The sequence below is a fragment of the Anolis carolinensis genome, unplaced genomic scaffold, assembly GCF_035594765.1.
Source record: "Anolis carolinensis isolate JA03-04 unplaced genomic scaffold, rAnoCar3.1.pri scaffold_10, whole genome shotgun sequence".
Classification (NCBI taxonomy): domain Eukaryota; kingdom Metazoa; phylum Chordata; class Lepidosauria; order Squamata; family Dactyloidae; genus Anolis; species Anolis carolinensis.
In genome coordinates this window covers 24598868-24626642 of record NW_026943821.1, presented here as the reverse complement: position 1 = coordinate 24626642, position 27775 = coordinate 24598868, and the positions used below count along the sequence as shown (strand labels likewise).

The following is a 27775-nucleotide window of genomic DNA, read 5'->3' as shown; positions in this document are numbered from 1 at the left end:
AAGGAAAGAAAGAAAGAAAGAAAGAAAAGAAGGAAAGAAAGAAAGAAAGAAAGAAAGAAAGAAAGAAAGAAAGAAAGAAAGAAAGAAAGAAAGAAAGAAAGAAAGAAAGAAAGGGAAAGGAAAGGAAAGGAAAGGAAAGGAAAGGAAAGGAAAGGAAAGGAAAGGAAAGGAAAGGAGGAAGGAAGGAAGGAAGGAAGGAAGGAAGGAAGGAAGGAAGGAAGGAAGGAAGGAAGGAAGGAAGGAAGGAAGTTGGGCTAGAAACAAGATAGCTTATGGGGTATCTACAGAGACAGTCTGGACTCTCAGCTTGGCCATAGCAGCATGTGTCATGCTGATAAGTGCGCAAATCTAAGCATCATCGGATAGTAGAATCTTCTATCTGGAAGAGCCTGCAAAAGCCAGCGAGACCAGCCCTCTGCTGTGCGTAAAACTACATGTTACGACTAGAACATGACTAAAGCCCTCCTGAGAGAAGGCCACCCAACCTTTGTTTAAAGATCTCCAAGGACAGAAGTCCACAACCCAAAAGGCAACAAGATCAGTTGGTTTCATTTCTCCAAATCCACATCCTTTTGGAGAATCGAAACTTACTGGTAAGCACTGATTGGAAGCAATGGAAACATGGACTCTGCTCATAATTTCTGTTTATAGCCCCACCTTCCCAGTAGATCTCCACAAGGAAATCGCACACACACATCGACACGCTTGCAGAACCTCTCTTCCAAGGAAGGTAAGATATAATTTCCAGAAGGGAAAGCCTGGGTGTTTCCAAAGCTATGGATCAGGGGTCCCCAAACTAAGGCCCGGGGCCGGATGCGGCCCTCCTAAGTCATTTACCTGGCCCCCGCCCTCAGTTTTATAATATAATATTTTTATATCAGTTTTAATAATATAATATATTGTATATACATATAATATTGATAAAAATATGTTATATATTACATATAATATTACAGTATAGTGGTATAGTTCAATATACTAATATATAATGCTACCTATTGTGCTATGCTAATAATATCATATATTGTATGTACATACAGCTGCTCTGAATCCCCTTCGGGGTGAGAAGAGTGGGATATAAATGTAGTAAATAAAGGTAGTAAATGAATAAATAATTAATTTTAGATTTAGGCTCGCCCAAAGTCTGAAATGACTTGCAGGCGCACAACAACAACAACAACAATCCTAATTAACTTGACTACCCTGTTTCCCCTAAAATAAGACATCCCCAGAAAATAAGACCTAGCAGAGGTTTTGCTGAATTGCTAAATATAAGGCTTCCCCCGAAAGTAAGACCTAGCAAAGTTTTCGTTTGGAAGCATGCCTGCCGAACAGAACACCAAAGCATTCAGGATTGGTAAATGTAGGTACCATAGAGTGTTGTACATGGAAATAATGGAAGTACAGTAGAGTCTCACTTATCCAACACTCGCTTATCCAACGTTCTGGATTAGCCAATGGATCTTTGTAGTCAATGTTTTCAATATATCGTGATATTTTGGTGCTAAATTCATAAATACAGTAATTACTACATAGCATTACTGCGTATTGAACTACTTTTTTGCCAAATTTGTGGTCTAACATGATGTTTTGGTGCTTCATTTGTAAAATCATAACCTAATTTGATGTTTAATAGGCTTTTCCTTAATGCCTCCTTATTATCCAACATATTCGCTTATCCAACATTCTGTCGGCCCGTTTATGTTGGATAAGTGAGACTCTACTGTAACAAGAAATTCTTGATAGGATTCACTGTTTGTCTGGTTATGCTGGTTTGTGATGACAACTACTGTACAGTATATAATAAATGTTCATTTTTTTGTTCAACAATAAATGTGAATTCTTCATGGAAAACTAAGACATCCCCTGAAAATAAGACCTAGCGCATCTTTGGGAGCAAAAATTAATATAAGACACTGTCTTATTTTCGGGGAAACACGGTATTTCATTGGCCAGTAGCAGGCCCACACTTTCCATTGAATTATTGATTATATTGTTTGTATTATTTTATCACAGTAATTATTACGTATTATATTTATAATCTTATATTATCTGCTTAGAACTGGATTATATGAGGCCCCTTCTACACCGCTGTATAAAATGCACACTGAAGTGGATTATATGGCAGTGTGGACTCAAGATAATCTAGTTCAAAGCAGATAATATAAGATTATAAATGGGTTATATAGCTGTGTGGAAGGGCCTTGAGTCTACATTGCCATATACTGTAATCCAGTTAAAATCTGATAATCTGTATTTTATAGGCAGTGTGGAAGAGGCCTAAGTGAGGCCTAACTCTGCCTGTCCCCTGGGCTGAGTGGGTTGCTAGGAGGCCAAGTGGGCGGAGCTTAGCCTTCTAACTGGCACCAATTGGATAAAAACAATTATTCCTCTCCCTCTAATTAGGACTTTATTTTTCTTTTCTTTTTGTTGTATGAATGTAGAGGCATGGATGAGGGGTTGTGCTGCCAAGTTTAGTGTTCCTGGGATGTGTAGTTTTGTTGTTTTGTCCTAGGCCGAAATTTCATTACCCTTTTATATATATAGATTTGTATTATGTTGCCTACATTTTGTCCTATGTTGTTTGCGCCTCTGCCCCATGTAAGCCGCCCCGAGTCCCCGCGGGGAGATGGTGGCAGGGTATAAATAAAGTTTTTATTATTATTATTATTATTATTATTATTATTATTATTATTATTATTAGGGACATGGCTGGAATATTTATTGTCGATGGCTAAACCATTTTTATTCTCTTTCTCTTTCCTATTATTTTACCGACAATTTGGTTCGTTCAGCTGTTTCACAACATCGCAACCAAGATGGGTGAGTTTCTCATTTGAATCCTTTTCCTATAATTAGTTTCTGTTTTCCTCCTGTACAAACAGTTGTGGCCTTTCATTTCTGTTTTCTTCTGTAATACACATCCTGTCCGAACAGTTGTGGCACAACCAGTTGAAGGAAACTCCAGGCCTTGGCCAAGATAACTAATGGCAGGGGATGGTGAAGATTTAGCCAAACAACTGGTCAAACTTACATTGATTCAGACCAGGCATGGGCAAACTTGAGCATTCCAGGTGTTTTGGACTTCAACTCCCACAATTCGCAACAGCCAGTTCAACAAGTTCAGCAGCTCAGTGGGTTAACCCGCTGCGCCCCTGGGGGTTCAGTGCGGACTCATATAATCCAGTTTAAAGCAGAAAACCTGGGATCAGATCCTGAGATATAGGGCCTGTCTAGAAGGAATTGATACGAAGCAAAATACTTATTTATACCCGCAGGAAAATAAATCACGTGGCCCTCCAGATGTTGCCTCCATCCCCATTAGTTATATTGGCTAAGGCTACTGGGATTTGCAATCCAACAGTATCTGAAAAGCAAAGCAGCTTCCAGCGCAGCCTTATATAACCACAAGAACAATACAATGCACTATTATAATGGTATGTTTATATTACATGTAATATTACTAATAATATTATAATATAGTGTTATAGTAAAATATAGTAATATATCATGCTTATATTGTGCTATATGAATAATATATTGCATGTACATATGATTTGTGAGCCGCCCTGAGTCCCCTTTGGGGTGAGAAGGGTGGGATATAAATGTTTCTAATAAATAAATAAATAAATAAATAAATAAATAAATAAATAAGAACACTAATGCTCTCATGGTTCCAGGATTTATTTATTTATTATTTATTTATTTACTACATTTATATCCCGCTCTTGAGCAGCTTACAAATCAAATGAACATACAATATATTATTAGCATAGCACAATATAAGCATTAAATTACAGTAGAGTCTCACTTATCCAAGCTAAACGGGCCGGCAGAAGCTTGGATAAGCGAATATGTTGGATAATAAGGAGGGATTAAGGAAAAGCCTACTAAACATCAAATTAGGTTATGATTTTACAAATTACGCGTCAAAACATCATGTTATACAACAAATTTGACAGAAAAGGTAATTCAATATGCAGTGATGTTATGTTGTAATGACTGTATTTACACATTTAGCACCAAAATATCATGATATATTGAAAACATTGACTACAAAAATGGCTTGGATAATCCAGAAGCTTGGATAAGCGAGGCTTGGATAAGTGAGACTCTACTGTACTATATCATGGGCTCCTGGTGGCGCAGTGTGTTAAAGCGCTGAGCTGCTGAACTTGTGGACTAAAAGGTCGCAGGTTCAAATCCCGGGAGCGGAATGAGCTCCCGCTGTTAGCCCCAGCTACTGCCAACCTAGCAGTTCGAAAACATGCCAATGTGAGTAGATCAATAGGTATGGCTCTGGAGGGAAGGTAACAGCGCTCCATGCAGTCATGCCAGTGGTCACATGACCTTGGAGGTGTCTAAGGACAATGCCGGCTCTTCAGCCTAGAAATGGAGATGAGCACCAACCCCCAGAGTCGGTCACGACTAGGCTTAATGTCAGGGGAAAACCTTTACCTTTACCTTTTTCCTATATCACTAGCTGTGCCCGGCCATGCGTTGTTGTGGCGTTTTCTGGTGGTGTCTGTATTTTATAGGCAGTGTGGAAGAGGCCTAAGTGAGGCCTAACTTTGCCTGTCCCCTGGGCTGAGTGGGTTGCTAGGAGACCAAGTGGGCGGAGCTTAGCCTTCTAACTGGCAGCAATTGGATAAAAGCAATTATTCCTCTCCCTCTAATTAGGACTTTATTTTTCTTTTCTTTTTGTTGTATCAACCTAGAGGTGTGGATGATGGGTTGTACTGTCAAATTGTGAGGTTGGGGGGCCTGTAGTTTTGTTGTTTTGTGGGTCGCCGTGATGCCATCACTCTTTTATATATATAGATTATACTGTAATATTATTAGTTATATTACATGTAATATATAATATATCATTAATATTATTATATTGTATTACTAGCTGTGCCCGGCCACGCGTTGCTGTGGCAAAGTGGTGGTATTGGTTAAAAATTGTTGTGTAATTTTTATTTGACGTTATTTGTATTTTTTAATTAATTTTATTGTAAGTTATATTTTTATTTATTATATTTTATTATTTTCTTGTATTATTTTTAGTTATTTTCTGTTATTATAATATTTTATTGTATTAATTTTTTAGTGTTTTTTATTATTTTTTATTGGGTTGCTAGGAGACCAAGTTGGAGGAGCTTAGCCTTCTAACTGGCAGCAATTGGATAAAAGAAATTATTCCTCTCCCTCTAATTAGGACTTTATTTTTCTTTTCTTTTTGTTGTATCAACCTAGAGGCGTGGATGATGGGTTGTGTTGTCAAATTTTGAGGTTGGGGGGCCTGTAGTTTTGTTGTTTTGTGGGTCACCAGGATTCCATCACTCTTTTATATATATAGATTATACTGTAATATTATTACAGTAGAGTCTCACTTATCCAAGCTAAACGGGCCGGCAGAAGCTTCGATAAGTGAATATCTTGGATAATAAGGAGAAATTGAGGAAAAGCCTATTAAACATCAAATTAGGTTATGATTTTACAAATTAGGCACCAAAACATCATGTTATGCATCAAATTTGACAGAAAAAGTAGTTCAATACGCAGTAATGTTATGTTGTAATTACTGTATTTACGAATTTAGCACCAACATATCACGATGTATTGAAAACATTGACAACAAAAATGGCTTGGATAATCCAGAGGCTTGGATAAGCGAGGCTTGGATTAGTGAGACTCTACTGTAGTTATATTACATGTAATCTATAATATATCATTAATATTATTATATTGTATTATTATTATTAGTATAATATTGTATCACATTAGGATTAGGGTGCTGTGTTGCAAAAAGCAATTCAGGAGGGGCACTTCCAACTGATCGGATGAGAAAGAGGGAGACGAGGGAGACGCTTGTGTAAATGTGAGTCTATCTTAAATGTTTTATTGATACAAGTGTCTCTTTGTTTAGCAAAACTGATCATCGGTGCAGCCGTCGGGTTGGGTACGTTGCTTGTTTCCTTTACTTCTGAATGAAAGAAAGATGGACCCCATTCCTTTGTGACAGCATGGGCTGGGTGAGGCTGCCAATTTAGGAATTTGGCGACTCGGAAAGACTCGAGAAGATTATTCACATGGTTTTTTCGTGCAGGCGGTGCCACCATTGGAGTCCCATTGGCCCTGGGCGCCCTGGGCTTCACTGCCGCGGGGATCGCGGTGGGATCGGTGGCTGCCGGAATGATGTCCACCACGGCCGTTGCCAGCGGCGGAGGAGTGGCTGCCGGCAGCCTTGTGGCCATTGGGCAGTCCGTTGGTACGTGATGTGCGCTTGCCATCAATGCAGATGCAACTGGGGTCCCTTTCCCCACCAAAAAAGAAAATGGGTTCCCTGGAACTACAAAGACAAGTATCCACTATTACAGTAATGCAGAAATCATTAAACCTAAATTTAGTTCAATACATCAATATGAAAACAGATACAAAGGGCGTTGTTAAACAATCAAACAAAGGCCTGTTACATTCACCGTAGAAACAATATTTTTCTCTTGAAGGATGAATTTACTCCTCTTCTCATAAACAATAAATGTTCTTTAGTTCTTGGATTGTTCCACATACACAAATTGAGTCCTCTTCTTATATATAACTAGCTATGCCCGGCCACACGTTGCTGTGGTGTTGTCTGGTGGTGTTGGTGAGAACTTGTTGAGGTAGTGGTGGTATTGAATGTCTGTTGTATGGTTGTCTTTATGTTTAGTATGCATTGGGTTGTTTGTGTCCTGTGAAAGTGGTGAGGGTAGAGGGGGTCTATGTCCCTGTGTAGTATTGTATAGCATTTATACGTTGTCCATGTGTTGTGAATGCTTGGATTGTGTCCTGCTGCATAGTAGAAAGGGTTGGGCTGGATGGCCCTTAGGGGTCTCTCCAAACTCTTGTGCCTGTCCCTGGGCTGAGTAGGTTGCTAGGAGACCAACTTAGCCTTGTAACTGGCAGCAATTGGATAAAAACAGTTATTCCTTTCCCTCTAATTAGGACTTTATTTTTCTTTTCTTTTTGTTGTATCAACCTAGAGGCGTGGATGAGGGGTTGTGCTGTCAATTTTTGAGGTTGTGGGGTGTTTAGTTTTGTTGTTTTGTCCGCTGCCCTGATGCCATCACTCTTTTATATATATAGATGACTAGCTTTGCCCGGCCACGCGTTGCTGTGACTTATGCTTTCAGAGTGTTGTTCTTTATTTACTTTTCCTGATTTTAGAGATTATATTGTTTGTATTATTTTATCACAGTAATTATTACGTATTATATTTATAATCTTATATTATCTGCTTAGAACTGGATTATATGAGGCCCCTTCTACACAGCTGTATAAAATGCACACTGAAGTGGATTATATGGCAGTGTGGACTCAAGATAATCCAGTTCAAAGCAGATAATATAAGATTATAAATGGGTTATATAGCTGTGTGGAAGGGCCTTGAGTCTACACTGCCATATACTGTAATCCAGTTAAAATCTGATAATCTGTGGAAGAGGCCTAAGTGAGGCCTAACTCTGCTTGTCCCTGGGGCGAGTGGGTTGCTAGGAGACCAAGTGGGCGGAGCTTAGCCTTAACTGGCAGCAATTGGATAAAAACAATTATTCTTCTCCCTCTAATTAGGACTTTATTTTTCTTTTCTTTTTGTTGTATGAACGTAGAGGCATGGATGAGGGGTTGTGCTGCCAAGTTTAGTGTTTCTGGGATGTGTCGTTTTGTTGTTTTGTCCTAGGCCGAAATTTTATTACCCTTTTATATATATAGAAGAAGACTCAGTTTGTGTATGTGGAACAATCCAAGAACTAAAGTCCCTTTCCCCACCTCACCCACGTCTCCCTTGGTCTTCTTTCCGCCCAGGTGTCCTCGGACTGTCCGCAGCAGCCAAGGCGGCCGCCACCACGGGCGGAGCCCTGCTGGCTGCCATATTGTTTTGACAAAAAGATGCTAGCCCTGTCCGTCAAGAGAAAGATGCTTCGCCATGAGACGGGACAACCAGCTTGATCTTCCTCTTTGATATTCGCAACTGCACTTGACTCACTTGGGTCTCTCTTTCCCGCTTTTTCCTCCCGCTCTGCATTAAAGAATACCAAACTAATAAAGCTTTGGCAAGATTAACCAATATACCTGTGTGGTTTAATAACGAGCTGGTTTGGTATCACAAGCGTATACCGTATATACACGAATATAAGCCGACCCGAATATAAGCCGAGGCATCTAATTTTACCACAAAGAAACTGGGAAATCATCGGCTCAAGTATAAGCCGAGGGTGGGAAATTTCAGAAATAAAAAGATACACCAAAAATTACATTAATTGAGGCATCAGTAGGTTAAATGTTTTTGAATACAGTAGAGTCTCACTTATGCAACATAAATGGGCCAGCAGAATGTTGGATAAGCAAATATGTTGGATAATAAGGAGGGATTAAGGAAAAGCCTATTAAACATCAAATTAGGTTATGATTTTACAAATTAAGCACCAAAACATCATGTTATACAACAAATTTGACAGAAAAAGTAGTTCAATATGCAGTAATGCTAAGTAGTAATTACTGTATTTGCAAATTTAGCACCAAAATATCGCGATGTAGTGAAAACATTGACTACAAAAATGTAAAAAAATAAGCGAGATCAAAAGTGCTTTGGACAAAAAAGAATGTTCCCTTATGGTTCTTTGTCACTGTCCTCCCCAAAAAATGACGATTATGGCACTTCCAGGGGTGTGTCAATAGAGTTCATTGCAACTTCCATAGATAGTAGCAGGACAATAACCTCTTCCAATCAGTGAGCCGCAGTGGTGCAATGGGTTAACCGTTGTGCCGGCTGGACTGCTGACCTGAAGGTTGGGTTGCTGACCTGAAGGTTGCTGGTTCAAATCCACAAGATAGGGTGAGCTTCCGTCTGTCAGCTCTAGCTTGTGGGGAAATTAAAGAAGCTTCCCAATAGGATGGTAACACACACCAGTGTCCCCTGGGCAGCGTCTCTGTAGACGGCCAATTCTCTCACACCAGAAGCAACTTGCAGTATGTTCTAAAGTCGAGTGAGCTCCCACCTGTCAGCTCTAGCTTTGTAGGGACATAAGAGAAGCCTTCCAGCAGGATGGTAACACATCCGGATGTGTCCCCTGGGCAACGTCTCTGTAGACAGCCAATTCTCTCACACCAGAAGCAACTTGCAATATGTTCTCAAGCTGCTTCTGACACGATTAAAAATAATATCAGTGACTTCCTAATCTACAAACTTTATTACTACAGTAGAGTCTCGCTTATCCAAGCTTAATGGGCCGGCAGAATGTTGGATAAGTGAATATGTTGGATAATAAGGAGAGATTAAAAAAAGCCTATTAAACATCAAAATAGGTTATGATTTTACACATTAAGCACCAAAACATCATGTTATACAACAAATTTGACAGAAAAAGTAGTTCAATAAATAGTTCAAAAAGTAGCTCATTGTTTTTAATTTGATGTTTTAATTCTGTGTTGTGTTTTTTAACCTATTGTGTATATTTTTTATTGGTTTTTGTTTTTGTCCTTTGATGTTTTATATTTTATCATTGCTTGTATTTTGATTTTGCTGTAAGTCGCCCCGAGTCCCCTTTGGGGAGATGGAGGCGGGATATAAATAAAATTATTATTATTATTATTATTCAATATGCAGTAATGTTATATTGTAATTACTGTATTTACGAATGTAGCACCAAAACATCACGATATATTGAAAACATTGACTACAAAAATGCCTTGGATAATCAAGAAGCTTGGATAAGCGAAGCTTGGATAAGTGAGACTCTACTGTATTTCGATTAAACAAGACACTACAGACCCCTTGACAGCTATGCTACTATTTTGATTTGATTTTGCTTTGTTATTTTATTATTTTGCTTAAGTTTTAAATTGTTTATGCTCTGTCTTTTTCTGGGCTTGGTCCCAATTTAGCCACCCTGAGTCCCTTTGGGAGATGGTGGCGGGATACAAAAATAAATTATTATTATTATGATGACACAATAATAATAATAATAATAATAATAATAATAATAATTTATTTTTGTATCACGCCACCATCTCCCGAAGGGACTTGGGGTGGCTAAATTGGGATCACGCCCAGAAAAAGACAGAGCATAAACAATTTAAAACATAAAATAAATAATAATTAAATAATAATAAAATTATAATAATAATAAAATTATAATTATATTAAATAATAAATTATTATTATTATTATTGTTATTATTATGATGATGATGATGGTACAGCCTTCTTGGGGCAACTGAGGCTCAACTGTGGCTTCCAGATTTGGGATCGTTTCTTTGGGGCTAGGAAGGGTTTTTTGCTCAAAGAAAGGAACAAATTTTTCTACCCCAATAAGTCCTTATGTCTTCCCAACGTTCCAGAAACGGATTCTGTTCATTGCAAGAAAATTGTCGTGAAACCCAACGTCCCAGAGAACCCAAGCCAAGACTCTTTCCAAAGTGTTTCGTAGCAGGAAACAAAAAAAAAACTTGAAACTCGTCCATCATATACAAATATACTGTTTTATTCTACGGGAATCTTTCGGTTAACTTCTATCAAGGGGAAAAACCAGGGGGAAATAATTGTCTCCTTTTGAAAAGATTCAAACAAGATGGTTTAGATATAGATCCCTTGCTGATTATTATTCCCCGAAGGAAAATAATAATAATAAATTTCACACAATTCCTAAGAAAAAACAAAACCGAAAACCAGTCTGACAGACATAAATAGCTGCACTTTCGAAGACGCCCCACCTACTGTGGGCTTCTCAATTACAGATTTGGAAGAGGACGAAGAATCTGGGCCGACGTGACATGCAACCAAGACACCACTTTTTTAAAAACCCTTTACAGCGCCATACAGTGAAAAGTATATCGGTTAAGAAACACAAAAAAGCTCAGTTTTTTAAAAAATGAGGGACTTTTAAAAGTTGCAGAACGCTTTTGAAACTTGCAATAGTGTTATCCGCTATTCAACTACTAATTTTTACAGCTACGGAAGGGTAGGAAGGAGAAGATGGTGGAGGAATATCTGAATCATTTGGGATTTTCTTCTAAATGCAACCGGATTGGGAAAGTCACGCTTTATAAATGTGTGTCTTGGGATATAAAACGAAAAGTTGGGTCTCTGTCCAGAAATGGCAAACTTCAGAGGGAGAGAAATTCAAAATGTCACCAGTCAATTTAGTTCAGAGGGACAACAATGACCAATTACACAACTGTTGTTGTGTGTTTTCCAGACTGTATGGCCACGTTCCAGAAGCATCCTCTCCTGACATTTCACCTGCATCCTCAGAGGTCGGGAGGTATGCCTGGCATAGATGTGGGCGCAACGTCAGGAGAGAATGCTTCGGAACATAGCCATACAGCCCGGCAAACACACAACAACCCTGCGATTCCGGCCATGAAAGCCTTCGACCACACAATTACACAACAGCAAAAAGAGAAGACTACTTTCTGATTTTATTGTTACCTTTTTTTTGTTACGGTTAAAAAGAATACCCCAAAACACACCCACGCACACAAAAAAGGAGGTTTTTGTTCAACGTCGGAGAGAGAGAGAGATCAACCAGAGCGTTTTAAGACAAAAACAAAACAAAACAAAACAAAAAATCGGACGTCTCGCCTTTAGAAATCAGATGACTGGACAAAACCGCCAATAAAAACATACAATTTTTTCTGCTTTTTAAAAAATAGGTTTTGGATCTTCAAAGTGATCTGCAAGACTGAGAAAAAGGGTCATACACCGGGACGGGGGGGAGTAGTGAAATGCGTCTGACCTAGCTAGGGGTTAGCACCCTGCGTTCGGGATAAAAGGGGCAAGAGGGGATTCTACTGGGGTGAAGTGGCCGGTGGCGGAGATTAGAGGTTCTCGGCAAAGTCTCTCTCGGTTGAAAGGAAGTGGTAAAGAGAGTAGACTAAATCAACCTGTTCAAGGATGAGGATGTAGTTCAACTTTGTTGTTGTTTTTAAAAAAGGGGGGATAATTAAAAACAAAACTAAAAACCGTCTATTTTATAAGATGCCAGAAAGCCATTTCCAATGTAGAAAACAAGACCTATCCAAAGGGAGAGAAACAAAAGGAAGGGTTCAAACGTTCCTGCTTCTAAGCAACTTGGCCTTTTCATAACAATCTGGGTAGTAATTGGGGGCGTTTTGTGTCCAAATCCCCCATTTGTCTGAATGGAAATGTGCCATTCTGTACGTGAACGTATGTGGACACACATAACAGGGATTACTTGTTTCATCAGAGTTTGGAAAAGTTACTTTTTGGGACCACAGCTTCCCAAACCTCCTGACCAAGATGGCCGGAGAATTCTCTACTGGCCGAGGGAGGGATGCAATGGAGCCAGCGAGGAAATTTCACAGCATCCTTCCAAAGTGAACCCTCCAAAAGCTTATCCTGGAGTTTCTCCTGGAGCTGGACCAGCATTTCCTAGTGTCCAATTCAAGTGGAATATACCTATATATATGTATACATGTGTGTGTGTGTATATATATCTTCTAGAAAGGAAAAGGGCAAGGAAATCGAACTGGCGCGTACGGTACCGTCGCCATTTCCACTGGTTTCCACCCAACTAGGTTTGGTTTTGCATCCTACGGCAAAGTGTTAGGAAACCCCACCTTCCTGTGGGCAGCAGCTACACTGCAAAAGCACTCAGGGGTTTAATCTAGCTTTCTTCGCTTCCATGGTTCGGAGGGAAGGATATACACAACAGGTTTTCCGTTTAAGAATGAAAAAAAGAAAAGCCCCAATAATCCGTAACTGGTTTTTATCCCACAAAGCACCACTTTGGGGCGTGTGTGGAGCAAAAAACAAAAAACGAGTCCATCTGAAGACATTGTTTTCAGGATCGATGGCAGCCTCCGTTGTTTTCTCCTTGTGCCCTCTGCTATTTTGCATCCTCTTGGTTCTCCTTTTGCGATCTGCTGCGGTCGGCAGAGGCTCCTTTAGAGGGTTCATGTGACACGAAAGGGACCGTCTGCCCAAAAGCTGGGTGCATTCACAGTTTGGTGCTTTCGCAACATGTATCAGAAAAGGGAGGGAACAAAGGAAACAAAACCAAAGGGAGAGAGAGAGAGAGAGAGGGAGGAAGAGAGAGAGCGCACAACCCCATTTGCCCGTCTTCAGTCTGAAAGCTCAGGGTCAGAGTCCTCCTGTTTGACTTTGGCAAGTTCTTCGTGCACCTCTCGTACCATGAGGATGCGTGTCAACATGATGTCCAAAGTCCCCGGGTCGATGGGCATCGTGGAATACCACATGGGGCTGTTGGGGACACACGAACGCTCCGGCTGGAGGTAAAAGACGTCGCTCCGCTGCTTCACGCTTTCAGAACTGTTTGTGAAAACAAAGGAGGGAGCGGGTCAAGTGGCAGCCCACAAAGAATACCACACAAGGAAGATGGGGTGAGAGATGCGAGCTGAGTGCCAAAGCTAGAAAGATGGCAGAAAACATAACAAAAAGATGCAAGAATGTGGGGATCAACAGCACATGCCAGCACAAGGAGGCAACGAAGGGCAGGTTTAAAGCAAACTCTTAAAACTGAAACAAAAGCATCCTATTCCTTTCCCACCCACACCCAGCCATCAGTTCCTTTCTCTTAAAGATTCCCAAACTTAAAGGTCCCCAACCTTTTTTTTTTTTTTAACCAGGGACCACTTTGATCAGGGACCACTCTCCAACAAAAGGGTTACAAATCCATTTTTGGTCAATTTTAGATTCAGTTTGGTTATTTGGGGTGCTGATTCAGAATAATAATAATAATAATAATAATAATAATAATAATAATAATAATAATAATAATAATAATAATTTTATTTTTGTACCCTGCTATGAATGTGACTCAGGGCAGCTTACATATGGCACAAGGTGCCTAAAACAACACATAAAATAAACACACAGTACAATACAAAATAAAACCACTAGTATATAAACAACAATTTGAGTTCAGAATAGCGCCAGTAACCTAAAGTGTCATCAGTGTCATTGCACTGGATAGACCACATCAGCTCTAATTTCTGATACAGAACATTTGCCATCCAATAGTCGCTATCTGCTCACCCACAGAAAACCATATTTAATAGTCTAGAGCTGATGTGGTCTATCCAATGCAATTTTCTAAATCAGCACCCCAAATAATCCCAGGAACAGGCCTAAAAATAAAGACACCACGAATTGGTTAGGCTGTGTTTTTATACATAGCAGTAATGGTGAGGCTGCGGACCATATTTCAGTTCTTGCAGTCCACTGGTGGTCCACGGACTACAGGTTGGGAACCGCTGTCTTAAAGTAACACTTGACATTAATAATACATTTTGGCTAAGGCCTGCATTAGCTGTCAAGAGATGAATGTATATAGCATGCGAAATTTCAATCCACAGCTCAGAAGCTAGACTCAAGTTGAAGCTGATCCCCAGGAGGGATTTCTGCAGAGGCTTAGGGTGGAAATTGGTCCCTTTCTCTGTCCATCAATTCCAAATAGTTTCTATAAGGGAAATGGACTTGATAAAGTATGGGAGGAGGTAAAGAGACATGGCATCACTCACCACTTTGATAAGTAGAATTCATAAAGCCGAACTGGGCACCTCAAGGGGTTGTCAGTGTTCTCGACCATCTCCACCGCCGTTGGGATCTCATCACCTTCGTGGCGTTTTCGTTTGCCTACTAGCTTATCTGGAGATGGGACAGGAAAGGGCAGGAGGAGATAAAGTTTAAGGGGGCGCCAGGCTTCTCAGTGAGTTGCTGTCCTTTTGCAGAGTCTCAGTGCAAACACATGTGTGCAGATTAGCAGGTGACAAAAGCAACTAAACAGCCAACAAGGCAAGGAGGCCGAAAACAGACAACAGATTCACTTACCGGATTCGACTTCCTGCTTTTGGAAGGGAGGGAAGAAGCGTAAATACGTCATCTTGGTGTTGTACTTTAGAGTCCGGGTGCGCCGCATGACGTGGGCAAAGGAGAGCTTCATATGTTCGCTGACGTTCTTCAGCTGGAAATATTTGGTGTTGAAGAACAGCAGCGTGTTCAGGAGGACGATGGGGGAGTAGGCGCCCAGCTGCTTACACTCCCATAAATGCTCCTCTTCGATTCTGGAGAACATGTAGCCTGAAGATTTCAAAGAGGGAGGGAAGAGACACCCAGTCAATCATTGATCAGGACTTATTATATAACTCATTATAGCCCACTTTCCTGCCCCAAGGAATTCTCCCTTTTGAGATGTGCCCCAGTGAGGTGATGGGAAAAACAAACAGCCACTTACCGCTTGGAAGTATTGTAGGCTCCCAGACTTTCAACAGTTTCGTAAGCTCAATCATAAACCTGGAATAGGGCTCAGTAAAAATGTTATCTATTCTACCGTTCTCAAACAGGTACTGCAAGAGAAAAGAAAAAGGGCAATGAGGCATCACTTGAGATTTACATAAGTAAACCGGGGAACGTAAGAAATTTCATTTTTCTCTAGGCATCGGTAAATGAAACAGGGGTCTTATACAACAGAAGAATGTAACAAAAGTACGCTTGTGCCTGTCACCTTCAGAAAAGCCATACTCCATTGCACCCAACCCCTTTGTCAAGTGGCAAGAATAGAGAGAAGGGCCACAGATACAAAGTTTATTTCTTGGTTGGTTCATACAGAGATAAGCAGTTCTTAGGCTATTACATTCTCAGATTATTTAGATCAAGGGACCTGTTAAACTGCGGCTTTTGGCAATCCTCAATAATCACTATGATAGCTAGCTAGGACTGTTGGGAGAAATTTAACTTTGGGAACAGGTCAAAAGAAAGGATAATTACCTGCTGAATTCCAAGGCACAGGTATAAGATGCTGTCGGGATCGTACTTTTCACCATTTGGTCGCCGCACCTCCTGGATAAACTGGCACAAGCCAAAACTCAGTTCCGCAAAAGAGCAAGAGAGGATGTCCTCTTTGAGCTTTACAGACCGAACTGCAGGAAAGAGAAGCACCTAAAACATATCAGCTGCTTGAACAAGCATGAAATTTCAGGTACTCAAGTTCAATTCTTATCATCATAGACACACATGACATTCCCTTTTTCAAGTTTCTCAAGCATTTAAACTGAAGGGTGCTATGTCGTTTAGTTTTAAGTCACCTTTTCACCAAAATCCCTCCCCACTGGCTTACTGCAGTAGACAAAAAGGATTCAAGTCACACAATCAAATACAAATTGCCAAGGCACATAAATATTGCAGTAGCTATTTAAAGTCCAACTACATATACCCTTAGAAATAATATAATAATAACTCATTTTTTGTATCTCGCCTCCATCTCCCCGAAGGGACTCGGGGCAGCTCACATGGGGACAAGCCCAAACAACATCAGTTAAAATACAGATCAATCCAAATTTAAAACAGCTACGGAACTGACTAGCTGGTCCTCAACCAGTGGTTTGTTTTCAGCTTAACCTGGCCTACCTCAAAGCACTGTGCTGAGGATAAATTGCACAGGACAACCATGACCATCACTGAAAGGGACAAAAAGTGCAACATGCAAATAAATAAGTTAGAATAAGGATACGTTACCTCCGAATTTCAGGTCTCCTTGGTCTTCCTGTGAGTTTTTCCACCGGACCCAATTCTTCCAGGCATTCACTCCATACATGTACTTGAGGCTCATCCCAGAAACGGAGCAGCCTGTGTAGGGGCTCTTCACAAGCATCCGGGGCTCCACCGCCACTATGGATTTCTTCCTCCCCTATGGAAATGCCAGAAGAGAGTGGGCCGGAGCTCCACTAGAATTGCCAATAAAAGGCACTGCGTCACTCAAGCCCACAGAGAGGTGAGTGGCTTGTGGACCCAAAACATCTCTGCGCTCCAGGGAATTGTCAGTCTTCTGATACATCAGCAGCAGGTTAGTGAATCAGGGCTAACACAAGATAATATTTTCTATGCACATATAACTTTGTACACTCAACTTTGGAGTCAGAAGCAAACATGAGGAAGAAGCAATGGACTATGTTGGCCTTTCTCTTCCCAAAAATGGAGTTCTAGCACAAATAGGTGATCAATAGGCAGGCCTAGTATCCCAGGCCTATGAATCAAAGTGGGAAAGGAGATGGGATCTGCAAATGGGACTACTGCATAAACTTGTGTCTTAAGACAAGGGTAAAAGTTAGGGTCCTGTAACAAACAAATATTTCCCTCTCCTTTAAAAAATGCTCCTTACCCGTCTTTTTGGCTGTGGGAAACCATCTTTGTGTCTCCGCCTTGCCCGTGCACGCGATCCCAGCCCTCTAATTGGGTCAAAAGAGTCTAATTTGAAAATGAAAGGAAGAGATTTAGTACAGGAAAGGCAACAGCAACCAGGAGAATAGAGTTTGTGTGGGAATAGGAGGCTGCCCCTCATCAATGGATCAAATTAACTGCCAATTAAGAGTATGTTCAGAGAAAGAAAACTTCACCAAATTACTCAGAGCACATGGTTGGAAAATCCAGAGTTAGGGACAGAAGTGCTTTTCATGTTCTGGAGTGGTGTCTGTGAACATTGACAAACCTGAGGGGAAGTCAGCTTCCAGGTCCTGCTCCTGTTCCCCTTTGGAGAACTGCCTTGGCTCAGGCTCAGGTTCGGGCACCGTATTGGAGCGTAAGGCATAGTGGTTGAGCTCCTCCTCCCAGCTGTGAGGGGTGGAGACTGCTTCAGACTCCAAGTCCCCGCTGTATGTGCTGCCTTGGTCTGGAATTGAGGGTAAGATGGGGAAAGCAATGAATGATGGAAGGAGAAGGCCAACAGGCGGGTATAAAGCAAAGCCCACTAGAAAATTTGAGCTATTAAGGAGCCATGTAGAAAGCAAGGGATACTAAGAAATAAATGGGAAGTCCACAATATGCAGCCCCCGACCAATTCAGAGCATCCTCAATGATTGGACACTCACCCTTGAAGTCCTTCAGCAAGAGAGAGCCCTTTCCCTTAACTACATTGTTGAAGTGTGTTTCCCATCACGATATAAATCCAAATTTTAAGTTCCTGTGCACTAACCTTTCTCAAATATTTTAGGGTCCAGGAACAGCTCCTGCTCAGATGTTTGAGAGCCTGAAACAAGTGGAGAAGACACAGATATACAAATGCAGATAGGGAAAAAGCAAACTCCAGTGATGCAAAAAATAAGCAATTCCATATAATGCTTGTTTGTACTGATCCATCCAGATTAATACTTTCAGGTTTTTGTATTTATGTCCCACCAGCTACACTGTCAAAGAACCAGACTCCATGATAGCAAATATTAACAGGCATGAAGTGTTTGTCAATAACAACATTTATATGCTTATGTTACTGTGTGACATATGTCACCCTCCGATTATCCTGCTATGTTTCAGCCCATGCCCACTTCCTCCGCAGTCCTATTTGCAAATGCCTTCACATAACTATTTTATGAAAAGGACTGTTTGGTTTAGAATTGCACAGGTATTCAAACCTGGGGCAAATCCTAAGGAATGCTTTTCACAAGTAGGCCTCTCTTTGGGAGATAAACACAGCAACTGTACTACAGAATCAAAGGAGGAGCTAACTAGCATGCATTGGGATTAGCCCATGTGATGCTGGGATTAGCCCAGCAAGGTTAATTTCCCAATCTTCCTCCCTTGTTTCACCCATTCAAAAGAAAAATCAGGCACCTCCTTGAGAATGTTCCTTCTCCTTCTCATCTTCTGTGATCATTTCTGCCATTTGCAGGAGAGCCGTGTCCAAGGCATTCACGGGGTTCTTCTCCTTGACCTCCGGAGCAGCTTCTATCGCCTTGCCGGTATTTTCCGGGGCAGGTGGGATAAACATGGGAACTGGAATCTATAGGGGAAAATTTAGTGGTGATGTTGCATATATTTGAGTAGAAAGCAGGCTCCAAATGCCTTATTTATGATGGGAGGGGGCAAACCAGATGGCTTTACAGTGAATAATCTCACTGACAATGCAAGCAAAGGCTGGCCACTAATTCAGTTTACTTTAGAAAGACCATATAGTACCTTGGAGGTACCCTGTTTCCCCAAAAATAAGACATCCCCTGAAAATAAGACCTAGTAGAGGTTTTGCTGAATTGTTAAATATAAGGACTCCCCTGAAAGTAAGACATAGCAAAGTTTTTGTTTGGAAGCATGCCCACTGAACAGAACATCAGAGCATGAAGGATTGGTAAATGTACGTCCCATAGATGGAAATAATGTACATGTAATGTAGTAACAAGAAATTATTGCCAGGATTCACAGTTTGTCTGGTTATGTTGGTTTGTGGTGACAACTACTGTACAGTATATAATAAATATTATAATGTATTACAATATAATACGGATAATTTTACAATTTAATAATATTAATTATATATTATATCTTAAATGTAATATTATTAATAATATTACAGTATAATGATATAGTACAATATAGTAATTTAATGCTAACATTGTACTATGCTAATAATATAATGTATTGTATGTGAATGTAATTTGTAAGCCGCTCTGAGTCCCCTTTGGGGTGAGAAGGGCAGCATATAAATGTAGTAAATAAATAATAAATGTTCATTTTTTTGTTCAACAATAAATGTGACTTCTTCTTCATGGAAAAATAAGACATCCCCTGAAAATAAGACCCAGTGCATCTCTTGGAGCAAAAATTAATATAAAACAACTATTTTATTTTTGAGGAAACATGGTCGTTGTGGCCTTTTAAAGCCTTTCTTACCCCTAACCAAAGATACTGCAGAAGATGGTCCGCAATTTATCAGCCATCTGATAAACCATTTATCACAATGGTAAGTAACTTCTGCACTGACAGTATCCTGCACCCAATCTTCTGCTCTTTGCCACATTTGCCTCTGCTGAGTGTGATGACAAAGGTCTTTCCTGTTTAAATCAGGATGTATGATCCTCACACATCTTGTTTCCAACTCACACTGGGAGTCTTCTCCTTTTAAACAAGGTGCACACCTTCTTTTGAAGGAGAAACCCCAATTTGGATTGGAAACAAGATGCACAGGGAGTGCAGGCCTTGATTCAGACAAAGAATGAACCACTTTCCTCTGTATTGTTGCTCCTGTCACAGATTAAGGTTCATGATTCTTTATGCTACAATGTACAGCTATGAGAGGGGTCAGCAGGGATCCGATAGAAGAGCAACTAAGTTCTGTATATGTGCTGCTATTGGGAGCATGGAGCAACTAACTTCTGGAGTGGGAATAACATACATTTCATATGTCTCTCAGCCATGGCTATAAAGATGCCTTCAAAAACTACTAGGCAAAAGGAACATTGGCTTCATCAAGTCAGACACTTTTTATGGTCCTAAGCAAACCGTCTATACTAAGAATTACTCAGCCATTTATGGTTTCAATCTTAAGAGAGGGTATTTCTCAGTGTCATGGATCAAGATGTTAGGTGCACACACTGCTCTTTTCAGCACTGTCCCAAGTCCTGATATGGAGACATTTTTAACTGGTGTATTTTTAAAGCTAGTCAGAAAAACAGGCCCTGCCCATGTCCCACTTACGGGTACTGGCATTCCCAGTGGAACTGGTGTGTACTGGGTGAAGAGATGAAGCGGGAGTGGCACAAACACAGGAACAGGAACAGGCACCATGATGATTTTGGGCGGAACTTCTTCTTCTTCTTCTGTCATATCAAACATAATAAAAGCAATCCTTACCCAAAAAAAGCAGCTGGTAAGTCACTTGCCTTGCTTAATAAACCTTTGACTTTTCCTTGCTAAGCATAACTGCTGCTCCAAACTCACCATCCCTTTCAACAGGGATGCATCCCCATCTGGCCTCTTTAGAAGATTATTCCAGATCAAATGACCCAATCTTCAACCCAGGAGTCCATTCTTATGAAAATCAGCTTTTGGTTCAAGTGATTCTGACATCTCCAACATATTTTGACGCTATTTTTATTGGGTCCAAACAACACACCTGTTTGGCATTCCTTGTGCTGCGTGTGAGGCTTGCAAGAGGTGGCTTTGGTCTGCGTTATAGGCTTGCAGAGCAAGGCTTTGTTCTTGAGAAGCCGAGGAGGCTGTGAAGGAGGCAGTTTCAAAGCGTCCGTCTGAGTACTTGCCTGATCAGAAGCCAGAAAAGGAAACTCAATTTATGCTGCCATTTCTTTGAAGGGGAACATCTATTCGTGTGACACAAAAACCATCAAGTCTCAACCACCAGTCTGTCCCTCCTGCTCCCACTGCTCGTGTTTTTACTTGTGCTTTACATGGGGAAAAATGTGACTATTAGTAAAGTTACGTTTGGGAAACACTCTTCCCGGGGAGTCTTTTTTTGGTCAGGATATTCAGAAAGTTCAATGTGTTGTCGAAGTCTTTCATGGCCGGAATCACTGGGTTGCCGTGAGTTTTCCGGGCTGTATGGCCATGTTCCAGAAGCATTCTCTCCTGACATTTCGCCCACATCTATGGCAGGCATCCTCAGAGGTTGAGGGATCAGACCTCTCAACCTCTGAGGATGCCTGCCATAGATGTGGGTGAAACGTCAGGAGGGAATGCTTCTGGAACACGGTCATACATCCCGGAAAACTCACAACAACCCAATTCAGAAAGTTGGTGGTTTTTTTCCTTTAAGTGCTGTAGTTAAGCCTAAGCTTGCTCTTACTTTTAGGCACACTGGTCTTAGTTATACTGTACTAGCTTTGCCCGGCCACGCATTGCTGTGGCTTATGGGAATTCTTTGTTGGACAGGTGGAATAGCCTTGCAGTCTCAAAGCCTGGCCGTTTTCTGGAGTAGCTGGAGCTTTTTGTTGTATGAACGTAGAGGCACGGATGAGGGGTTGTGCTGCCAAGTTTAGTGTTTCTGGGATGTGTAGTTTTGTTGTTTTGTCCTAGGCCGAAATTTCATTACCCTTTTATATATATAGACTAACTGTGCCCGGCCACGCGTTGCTGTGGCGAAGTATGGTGGTATGGGAAATAAAGTATTGAGGAATTGGTGGTAGTTAAGGTAAAGGGTCCCCTGGGCTGAGTGGGTTGCTAGGAGACCAAGTGAGCGGAGCTTAGCCTTCTAACGGGCAGCAATTGGATAAAAACAATTATTCCTCTCTCTCTAATTAGGACTTTATTTTTCTTTTCTTTTTGTTGTATCAATCTAGAGGCATGGATGAGGGGTTGTGATGTCAATTTTCGAGGTTGTGGGGTGTTTACTTTTGTTGTTTTGTCCGCTGCCGTGATGCCATCACTCTTTTATATATATAGATATACAATAAAAACCAAGGAAAAACCTGAACAGTAAACGTAAAGGCAATTCCATGGAGCTACTAATCTAAACTATTCTGATGTTGACTCAAATGATCATCCATTATGGAATGAGGACGTACAGTGTGACCCCTGTATCCCTAGGACTGATATCTGTGGTTTTATTTATCTGTATCAGACAAAATATGTCCTCCCAGGGCTGTTTCTAAGTCCTTCAGTGCAACTCTATGGTATTCTTGGGCCAAAAATCCTTCATTTCAGTAGGGCTCGCTATTATCTGCGGTTTTGCATATCCATATGAAGTCTGGAAATGTATCCCACACAAATACAGGAATTGTACTGAATGTTTTAAAAGAAAAAAAATTACTACTACCCACAATAAGTAATAAGGAAATGTTGAAATGTTCTACATACAGTACAGAAACCCCTAAAAACTTTGAGTACAATATACAAAGAGATGAAATAGAAACAAAATGATCATTTTAACCAGTAAGACAAAGACTTTCTAGGACAACTTACGTCTCCAATAATTTTTGCTGTCACAGTAGGAACTGCACCTGTTATTGGGGAGAAAAGTAGGAAATATATTAGAATCACAAGAGTTATTTATTTGCTACATTTATATGCCGCCCTTCTCACCCGAAGGGGACTCAGAGCGGCTTACAAATTAAATTTACATACAATATTATATTAGCATAGTACAATACTGGTAATAAATTACTATATTGTACTGTATCAATATATTGTAATATTATTTGTAATATTACATGTAAAATATAATATATAATTAATATTATTATATTGTATTATTAGTATATCGTATTACAATATAATATTATGAATATTATATGTATATACAATATGTTGTAATTATTATATATTATTGTAAATTATATTGTGTGTGTATGTGTGTGTGTGTGTGTGTGTATATATATATATATATATATATATATATATATATATATATAAACACACACACACACACATATATATACATATATATAAAACTAGCATAGCATGTTATTGCGGTTAGAAGAGATCACATGGGCCATCCAGTCCAACCCTATTCTGCCATGCAAGAAAAGCATAATTAAAGCATCCCTGACAGATGGCCATCCAGTCTCTGTTTAAAAGCCTCTAAAGAAGCAGCTTCCACCATACTCTAATTCTGTTAATTACTCTCCTCTGGACATGTTTCTCACACATATCACAGGAAGCCAACAAAAAACCCAAACCCATTATGTTCTAATAGAGGGGAGACTCACATGCATGCAGTATCTGGAAGTGCCCTGAATGAAATTTCTTACCTTGCAAAACATTGTTGGAATTGGCTGTGGGCTGAGCAACAGGTGCGCTGGCAAGGGACACCACGTTTGCAATGACTGGGGTGGAATCCTTCCTGAGAGACGGAGGGGGTCCCACTGAGGATGTTGGTGCCATGGAAATATTTACTGAATAGAGGAAAGAAGAGGGGGTGAAGTAGCACAAATGTGTGACCACAGAGGTTTGTGTTTAACGAAACACATTCAATCACTCAATGTATTTTCACAAAGTGTATGTACAGACACTTCCTACCTTTTCCCCCATGTACCTCCCTTAGCTCAGTATTAATACATATTATTACAGTATTTTCAGAATGGCATGATCTTATTCCTCCATCAGTATCCTCTACCCACAGCAATAACCAACACCTTGTTTACCTGTATTGTTTTGAGGAGGAGGAGGAGGAGGGGGCGGCGGTGGCGGAGGGGGCGGCTGGGGGTCAGATATGCACTGCTGGTTGCAAAACATCAGGATGCAGAGCAAGTTGCAAAAATGCTTAATCTCCCCTCGCCATTTCAGGGACTCGCTGAGCTTCCCTTGCCTTTTGCACCCGTCACATTTGGACATCTATTTATGAGAAAAAGGAAGAAGGAGAAGAGTCAGGGTGGAATGCAATTAAATAAACATCAACTTAAAATAATACAACTTAAAATGGGCCCCTGGTGGCACAGTGTGTTAAAGTGCTGAGCTGCTGAACTTGCGGACCAAAAGGTCCCAGGTTCAAATCCCAGGAGCGGAATGAGCACCCGCTGTTAGCCCAGGCTCCTGCCAACCTAGCAGTTCGAAAACATGCAAATGTGAGTATTTATTTATTTATTTATTTACAACATTTATATCCTGCCCTTCTCACCCGAGGGGACTCAGGGCGGCTTACAAAAATTGGCAAAATCTAATGCCCAAAATACAATCATAAAAACAAAACAATAACAGATCTATTAATAACATTGTTAAAACACATTATAAAACCTTAAAAACATATATATATAATTAATTCCATCAATAGTAGATCAATAGGTACCGCTCTGGCGGTAAGGTCACGGCGTTCCATGCAGTCATGCTGGCCACATGACCTTGGAGATGTCTATGGACAATGCCGGCTCTTCGGCTTAGAAATGGAGATGAGCACCAACCCCCAGAGTCAGTCACAACTGGACTTAACGTCAGGGGAAACCTTTACCTACCTTTACCTTAAAATAATAATTACAGAAGTGTAATATACAATAAGACTCCTGTACTAGAATGACCTGAAAGATAAAGGCAACCTTGTTGATTTGCAAGTGATTTTCCTTTTTGTTTGTTTTGGATGAAATCCAACTCAACTGCCTAGGAATGCTGTCCTGATTCCTTTGTTTAACCTCGTAGTTAAATTAAAATGCAAGAAAACTATTTACAAAAAGCCCAACATCTTTTACAATGACGTTAATTTTTTATAGCCTGAGCATGGGCCAACTTGGGCTGTCCTTCCAGGTGTTTTGGACTTCAACTCCCATCATTCCTAACAGCCTCAGGCCCTTTCCTTTTCCCCCTCAGCCGCTTAAGCAGCTGAGGGGGAAAAGGAAGGGGCCTGAGGCTGTTAGGAATGGTGGGAGTTGAAGTCCAAAACACCTAGAAGGAAGGCCCAAGTTGGCCCATGCCTGTCTTACATAAATAAGACACAAGAGTTCCTATTGAGGTGCATTATTATTACAATACAAGATGGGCAGGAGCCCCAGAATGGCTTACCTGGTAAAACAAAACCGTGAACTTCGACATGCAGTCTTCGGAGCAGAATTCTTCCACTTTCCCCCCAAAATGATTCTGAACCAGCTTGGGAGACGTCTGCAAACAGTAGCTGCACATCTTACAGTGGTTCCCCCAGCGTTTAGCTAAATCGTGCTTGTACAGCAGTTTGCAGCCTGGAACGGTAAACAAAGACCAACGACCACCAAATAAAGCTTCCCCGCTGTCTCTTGTTCTTAGAAGTAAGGACAAAAACACGAGTAGATAACATTGTGGCACTAGGAGATGTAACTGGCATTGGCTGGGGGCTATGTATATAAGAGCTCTTCCAGACAAGCCTTATATCCCAGGATCTGATCCCAGGTTTTCTGTTCATTCCAGATTAATTTTTATCCTGTTACTGTATCTGCCAAATAATAATAACAACATGTTGTCGAAGGCTTTCATGGCCGGGATCATGGCCGTAGGAAGGTTAAAACTTGGTTATGAGGCCAGGCTTTCGAATAAGAATCAGCAGCGCTAATTATTATTATGTATGCCAGAATTCAACCGACAGACCTAGTTTTTTGGAACTTGAACATGAACATTTGTATTTTAGAATGTGCTTATGAATGTTGATGTAAGCTAATAATTTTTAATCTAATTTATAGTATATTGCACAATTTTTATATGTGTTTTTTCTTGTAAGCCGCCCTGAGTCCCCTGTCAGGTGAGAAGGGCGGGATATAAATGTTGTAATAAATAAATAAATATATTATTGTATGTTTTCCGGGCTTTATATTATAATGTATTACGATATAATACTGATAATAATACAATTTAATAATATTAATTATATATTATATATTAAATGTAATATTACTAATAATATTACAATGTAATGATATAGTACAATATAGTAATTTAATGCTAATATTGTACTATGCTAATAATATAATGTATTGTATGTGAATGTAATTTGTAAGCCTCTCTGAGTCCCCTTTGGGGTGAGAAGGGCGGCATATAAATGTAGTAAATAAATAAATAAATGTTCCAGAAGTATTCTCTCCTGATGTTTCGCCCACATCTATGGCAGGCATCCTCACCTCACAACCTCTGAGGATGCCTGCCATAGTTGTGGGCAAAACGTCAGGAGAGAATGCTTCTGGAACATGGCCATACAGCCTGGAAAACATACAACAACCCAATAAAAATAACTTTATTTTTTACATCCCACCACCATCTCCCCGTAGGGACTCCGGGTGGCTAACATGGTGCCAAGCCCAAAAAATCACAATAAAACAAATACCGTATATACCCGAGTATAAGCCAACCCAAATATAAGCCGAGGCACCTAATTTTACCACAAAAACTGGGAACACTTATTGACTCAAGACGAGGGTGGGAAAAGCAGCAGCTATGGGTCAAATTCAAAAATAAAAACAGATATGAATAAAATTGCATTATTTGAGGCAATGTTTTTGAATATTTATATAAAACTGTAATTTAAGATAATAATAAGACTTTAATAAGATAAGACTGTCCAACTCTGAATACCTTTATACTCAAGTATAAGCTGGCCCCTAATATAAGCCGGCCAGGACCCTCACTCGAGTATAAGCCAAGGGGAGCTTTTTCAGCCCTAAAAAAGGGCTGAAAAACTAGGCTTATACTCGAGTATATACAGTAATATACAATCAGAACAAATACCATCATCAGCGGTAAAAATTTAAACAGTTTAAAAGTACTAAAACAACAGTAAACTGCCATAAGGAACAAAACAGAGTAAGATAATAAAAGAAAGATGCCAAAATCTGCCCACAAGTGATTGATACTGCTTCTGGAACTGAGTTACTGTCTTTCTTAAATTGAATTAAATTTTCAGCAATGTATTCCCCATTGACCCCAATGCCATAAAATCTCCCGTGACCGAGTTTCCTCCAAGCATACAAAATCCAAGCGTGTCCTTTCTTACCCTCGCTGCAGAATGACTTGTCAATGCCTGAGAACCGCACCGTCTCTTTGACAATCTTGTCAATTTTGCAATATTCGCACATGGCCATGACGCAGTTTATCTTCTTGTACTCGTCCGAGCAGGTCTTGCCACAGAACTGGAACATTTTCCCCTGCAAGCAAGCAAGAACAGTTTGGATTCCTCCAACACTTATCCAGTTGATTTAGGAGTGAAGAAGCATGCCACTACAACCATCCCTTTTTTCCCCTGAGAGGAAAAAAGACAAATTCACCTCACTGTCATTAAACATCAACAGGGTCATGTCAACAACCTAAAGAGACCTGATATCTGGACTGAGCGCAAACTGCCACCCCAAAAGGCCACACAAAAACTAAATATCACAATAGCAAGTGCAAAACCCCCAAAAACTCAAATCTTGATATTTGATGAAAGAGACACACTTTACTACACTACTGTATATAATGGGATTTGAGAATCCACTGCAGCTAGAACTATGTCTTGTTTGTTTGTTTGCAACATTTATACCCTGCCCTTCTGACTCCGAAGTTATATGTACATACAATATATTAATTATTATCATAGCACAATATACGTATCATTTCTTACTATACT

General features: G+C 40.3%; 2 protein-coding genes across 5 annotated transcripts in view; one reads left to right on the top strand and one right to left on the bottom strand.

The window, feature by feature from the left end:
• Nucleotides 1-242: 242 nt before the first annotated feature.
• Nucleotides 243-8092, top strand: LOC103280969 (interferon alpha-inducible protein 27-like protein 2A). Its single transcript, XM_008121444.3, has 5 exons — nucleotides 243-730; nucleotides 2796-2823; nucleotides 5915-5947; nucleotides 6095-6256; nucleotides 7831-8092. Exons 1-5 carry the CDS (start codon nucleotides 614-616, stop codon nucleotides 7905-7907), a joined length of 417 nt encoding a protein of 138 aa, XP_008119651.1. The 5' UTR covers nucleotides 243-613; the 3' UTR covers nucleotides 7908-8092.
• A 3334-nt stretch (nucleotides 8093-11426) lies between these two features.
• The window catches only part of zmym4 (zinc finger MYM-type containing 4), a 35658-nt gene continuing 19309 nt past the window's right edge, over nucleotides 11427-27775 (bottom strand). For all 4 annotated transcript variants that reach the window (XM_062962081.1, XM_062962084.1, XM_062962082.1 and 1 more), the window contains 17 exons: nucleotides 27164-27314; nucleotides 25213-25385; nucleotides 23868-24057; nucleotides 23475-23618; nucleotides 22687-22724; nucleotides 20885-21029; nucleotides 20467-20588; nucleotides 18610-18778; nucleotides 17975-18028; nucleotides 17492-17671; nucleotides 17165-17250; nucleotides 16522-16693; nucleotides 15775-15926; nucleotides 15242-15353; nucleotides 14839-15087; nucleotides 14529-14655; nucleotides 11427-13317 (listed from right to left, as the gene is read on the bottom strand). In XM_062962081.1, the coding sequence (XP_062818151.1) occupies nucleotides 13110-13317; nucleotides 14529-14655; nucleotides 14839-15087; nucleotides 15242-15353; nucleotides 15775-15926; nucleotides 16522-16693; nucleotides 17165-17250; nucleotides 17492-17671; nucleotides 17975-18028; nucleotides 18610-18778; nucleotides 20467-20588; nucleotides 20885-21029; nucleotides 22687-22724; nucleotides 23475-23618; nucleotides 23868-24057; nucleotides 25213-25385; nucleotides 27164-27314 (2472 nt within the window). In that variant the 3' untranslated portion in view covers nucleotides 11427-13109. The remainder of the gene's footprint in view (nucleotides 13318-14528; nucleotides 14656-14838; nucleotides 15088-15241; nucleotides 15354-15774; nucleotides 15927-16521; nucleotides 16694-17164; nucleotides 17251-17491; nucleotides 17672-17974; nucleotides 18029-18609; nucleotides 18779-20466; nucleotides 20589-20884; nucleotides 21030-22686; nucleotides 22725-23474; nucleotides 23619-23867; nucleotides 24058-25212; nucleotides 25386-27163; nucleotides 27315-27775) is intronic.